General features: G+C 48.6%; 3 protein-coding genes across 3 annotated transcripts in view; 2 read left to right on the top strand and 1 right to left on the bottom strand.

The window, feature by feature from the left end:
• Window position 1, bottom strand: part of Pmar_PMAR014797 (hypothetical protein) — an 865-nt gene extending 864 nt beyond the window's left edge. The window contains exon 1 of the mRNA XM_002767366.1: window position 1. This exon is cut by the window's left edge and continues 531 nt beyond it. The gene's annotated coding sequence lies outside the window, so the exon portion shown is untranslated.
• Window positions 2-1,485: 1,484 nt separating this feature from the next.
• On the top strand, window positions 1,486-1,852 carry Pmar_PMAR014796 (hypothetical protein; the record flags this gene model as incomplete). Its single annotated transcript, XM_002767365.1, has 3 exons — window positions 1,486-1,553; window positions 1,578-1,664; window positions 1,717-1,852. 3 exons carry the CDS (start codon window positions 1,486-1,488, stop codon window positions 1,850-1,852), a joined length of 291 nt encoding a protein of 96 aa, XP_002767411.1.
• Window positions 1,853-1,959: 107 nt separating this feature from the next.
• On the top strand, window positions 1,960-2,535 carry Pmar_PMAR014795 (hypothetical protein; the record flags this gene model as incomplete). Its single annotated transcript, XM_002767364.1, has 1 exon — window positions 1,960-2,535. A coding segment is annotated over one exon (576 nt), but the record flags the coding sequence as incomplete, so codon positions are not given.
• Between the last annotated feature and the right edge of the window lie 1,266 nt (window positions 2,536-3,801).

Genomic DNA, 3,801 nt, shown 5'->3' with positions numbered 1-3,801 from the left:
ATTCCGGGTATCGATTATGATGGCTTGCGCGAATATTCGGCGCGTTTGTGTCGGACCAGCACCCACCAAACGGACGCACTGGTCCCAATCGCGGCGCCACCGCACAACGTTGCTGAGGTCGAAACTGAAACCGGGTTCGCCATCATTTATACATCCACTCCACAAGTATGACCAAGGTGGCTCGACTGCATAAGTCCTCCTCTTTTCGTGACGTGCGGTGGTGCTCAATAGTGTCAAGTGACAATTCGTACTACAAATTGTGTTGTCCTATGTATATCATCTCGTGCCAGTCATCGACACACCATGTAAGGCTTTATGTGACAGTGTGACTGTGACCCTGTGCCACAGTGACTGCGAATAAGCTTCCACGACTTTTCCGCGCCATATACGGCACAATTTTCTTTTGCTGTATTTTGCCGTTTGTGACATCGATTCTAAGTTCTTTCTACTGCTCTCGTCGTGGGAGGCAGTGATTGAGACCTCTGGCAAGCACTGGAGTTGTTACCATATTTTAAGGACTCTACGCCACTAGGCCCATTATGCATGGCGACGGGTACAAACACTCCCTTGTAATGGACGTTCTGCTGCCAGGTTGAAATGCCCCCGGGACTCGTCATAGGAATGTGAGCGTTTTGCGCTTGCTGTTGGGAAGGAAGATAGAGTGAACTAGGAAGGAAGACGTGTTGCGTGGAATTGGCCTTCGTAACAATAGAGTTTTTTGCCTCGATATGTTGAAGTTTGAGATATTCCGGTTGTGTCGACAAAATTGATCCTTTACTACCTGTGAGATTGATTGTAATAAGGCGTAGCTTGGAGTGGTGGCATAGCTGCCCCATCTGACGATAGAAAGGATCTAACTCCATCCTGAAGGTATTAACATAGAACTGCTATAGGATGCTGATATGGGATGCATCGCCAACTTGTTTACTCACACTTGAAGTGTCAAACCGAATCTTGCCAAGCATGTAGCTCTATGCCATTCATTATGCCACTACATGGAGTGGAATGTCGAACCTCGCAGAGTTCGAGGTTATCGAGTGCCCTACGCATTCCTTAGGGCGCTTTGCCTATTTATCTACGACCTCAGCATATCTCCAGGCTGATATTAGTGAGTCTTTGAGTCGAGTCTCGTACTTGATCGTGTTCTCTCACTCACTATCTATTGTGTACAAGTGCTCTATCAATTCCGTGCCAAAACTGCCTAGGATGAGTAAGAGTGCGTGTATGCAGTTGCTTGAAACGGTCTCATGCAGACGAATGACTATCAATTCTACTCGACTCCTCCTCGGCGAGCCCCACCGCCAGCGCACCCCGTTAGATATTCACCCGAAGGAGCAATGCATAGGGGTGGTCCGCGCGTACGCCATGATGTTGGACAAACTTCCTTCCATCGTACCGATTATGACCATGGTAGCCTTGCCTTGGTAAGCTTCATGTCGAACCCTTGTCCGGTTTCCGCGAGGGGTGGGCCATCAGTTGAATGGTATGGCGGTTATGAGAACATCTCTCCTCAAGCGTTGCGGCATGAGGATAAAGGTGAATATCAGAGAGGAGTTTAGAGGTGTTCAAGTCATCAGGTGTGCACTTGCTCAGTTCCTTGTACATTTCGGAGGGAAGGCGAGTACTACTACTGCCAAGATCCGCCAGCCTACTACGAAGGACAGGTATGACATCTGGCACTAAGTCAAGTATTTGAAACACCTGAAACCATTTCAGATCACACAAGGGTCTCAATCTGAGGATCTGTATTCCTATAGAGACTATCTTCAACGTGACACTCCATCTTATGCTCACCGTCATGTCCCAGCCAGCTATAGAGATGCAGATTGGTATCTACCACCGCATGGCTTGAGGAGTCGGACTCAAATTGGTGTGTACGGAGCCGCACCTCGAGAGTCTATGGCGGATTCGTGCCCGAAAACGGTTGAGAAGAGTGTCTCGGAGTGGAGTAACGAAGGAATGCCTATCCAATACCAGAAAGCTGACGGGTCCCATTGTGAGTATCGTACAAACTTTGATGGAGAGGTGGATCAACCATCGACGGAGGAGTCGGAGCATGATGAGAACAGTGGTCTCCATCAGCGTGATGAACGTGATAGTCGTCCTAGAGCAGTTGATGTTGCAAACTTCCCTCTAGGATGGTCTTTGGCTACTAGGCTGATCCCATCTGGTGCTGTGAAGCGAGAATATGACATGTCAGCCAGCAGGCCGGGGTTGCCCCTTCATGTAGTACGCCATGAGGCTATCAAGTTTTTCCAAGTGCTGATGTCAAGTGAAACCCCTTATTTCAAGTCTATCGGCGAGGGTTGGGCCCTTAATGGCTTTATGTATTGTCTCACCGAGGACGATGATGTTGGTGTAGTTGTTCGACAATTGGATGACTCGTCCACGTGCGGAGATACAGCCCGAGTCATGCTGAGTGTTGTTACCAGAGACTCCGAGATGGAGAGCGGAAGTTCGGGTAAAATATCTGCAGCCATCGAGGCATGGGACTATGCTCTGAGGCAGCTCGTCAACGGAGCAAGTGCACAGACGGTAGGTCCCATTCGCTCCCCGACTTGTATACTTCAGCGCTTCTAGTCAGGTTCGCTCTCTGCGTAATGGTCTTTTCCGTAGCTACCTGGACCAATATTATTTCCCTGGCATACCGATGAGCTATCTCCCATCATGGACGAAGCTGAGTCGACCACCTCCCTCGGATAGGCTTGAGTATCTCACCATTCAATGATATGAAGACTGTTGGCTTACCCTTACACTCGTCAAGCCTGGTTTGGATGCAGTCTAGCTTGTTGGAGTGTAATCGGTGAAGTATCCAGCAACGATGAGTGCGAGGTGTGGTATGTAGCATACTCCAGCCAGCTGTTTCATGGGCCCGCTCTACTACGACTGTTAGGGTCTTAATCATCCCGTGCTCCCTAGATTACACACTGTATCCACATGTGCTGCTCTCGGGATTGTTACCGCTCTCTGTGGATCATCTCTCTCACACAAGAAACAGTCACACCTCGATATTATTCGAGTATGACTCATAGTTGGCGAACCGTATCAGTTGAATACGAGTCGTACTCATACATACTGGACGATTACTTGATTGGAATGAGTTGGTTGGACTAATTGCGATCTGATCCATTTATTGACACTGAATGCAGGGCTCCTACATCCTTGGGACCTCCCACTTACCACATATGCTTCATGTTTTTCTGTTCGTCGAGTTGTTTGGACTCGTAGATGTCGGAGACTTATACTCAGTGATTCCGCTCAAGTATGATTTTATCATTTGCGTGGAGACTCCCACATAATCCCAATGGGAGGAGAGGAAGCGACTCTGGCATCCTCATGGAGCCGAGGGATTGAAGGATATGGATGAAGCATACATGCTGGTGATGAGCCACAAGGATAGTCGGTGTAGTTCTCCGAGGACTGTCTTCGTACAATCATAGTTTAGCCTGATTTGAGGGAGTGAGACATTCGGTTCTATCTGCTACTACGCTAGCAAGCTGCCGATCTCTCCGCTGCCTTAAACAGTGGGGTTTCTTCTGCAATAATTCTTCGCGTATAGCTTGTGGAATTGTCCCAGTCTCAATATGTGGAGAGTTTCCAGCGGTAGATTGCACACCATGGATAAACCATCTTTTTGTCTGTAGATAGTTACGCTCATCAGGATGAGGAAGACGATGCACTCTATGATGGCGATCACACTACACGAGAGTCTGTGATTGGCTCATTGTGTGTGATGGGTTATGCACTCAGTCACGCGCAAGCCAGCCTGTGTCCCACTCCAGTGCATGTCGTCCACTCATC

The sequence above is a fragment of the Perkinsus marinus genome (genome assembly GCF_000006405.1).
Source record: "Perkinsus marinus ATCC 50983 genomic scaffold scf_1104296970850, whole genome shotgun sequence".
Taxonomy (NCBI): Eukaryota; Perkinsozoa; order Perkinsida; family Perkinsidae; genus Perkinsus; species Perkinsus marinus.
The sequence above is the reverse complement of the archived record's forward strand: the minus strand, read 5'-3'. Positions and strand labels throughout refer to the sequence as shown.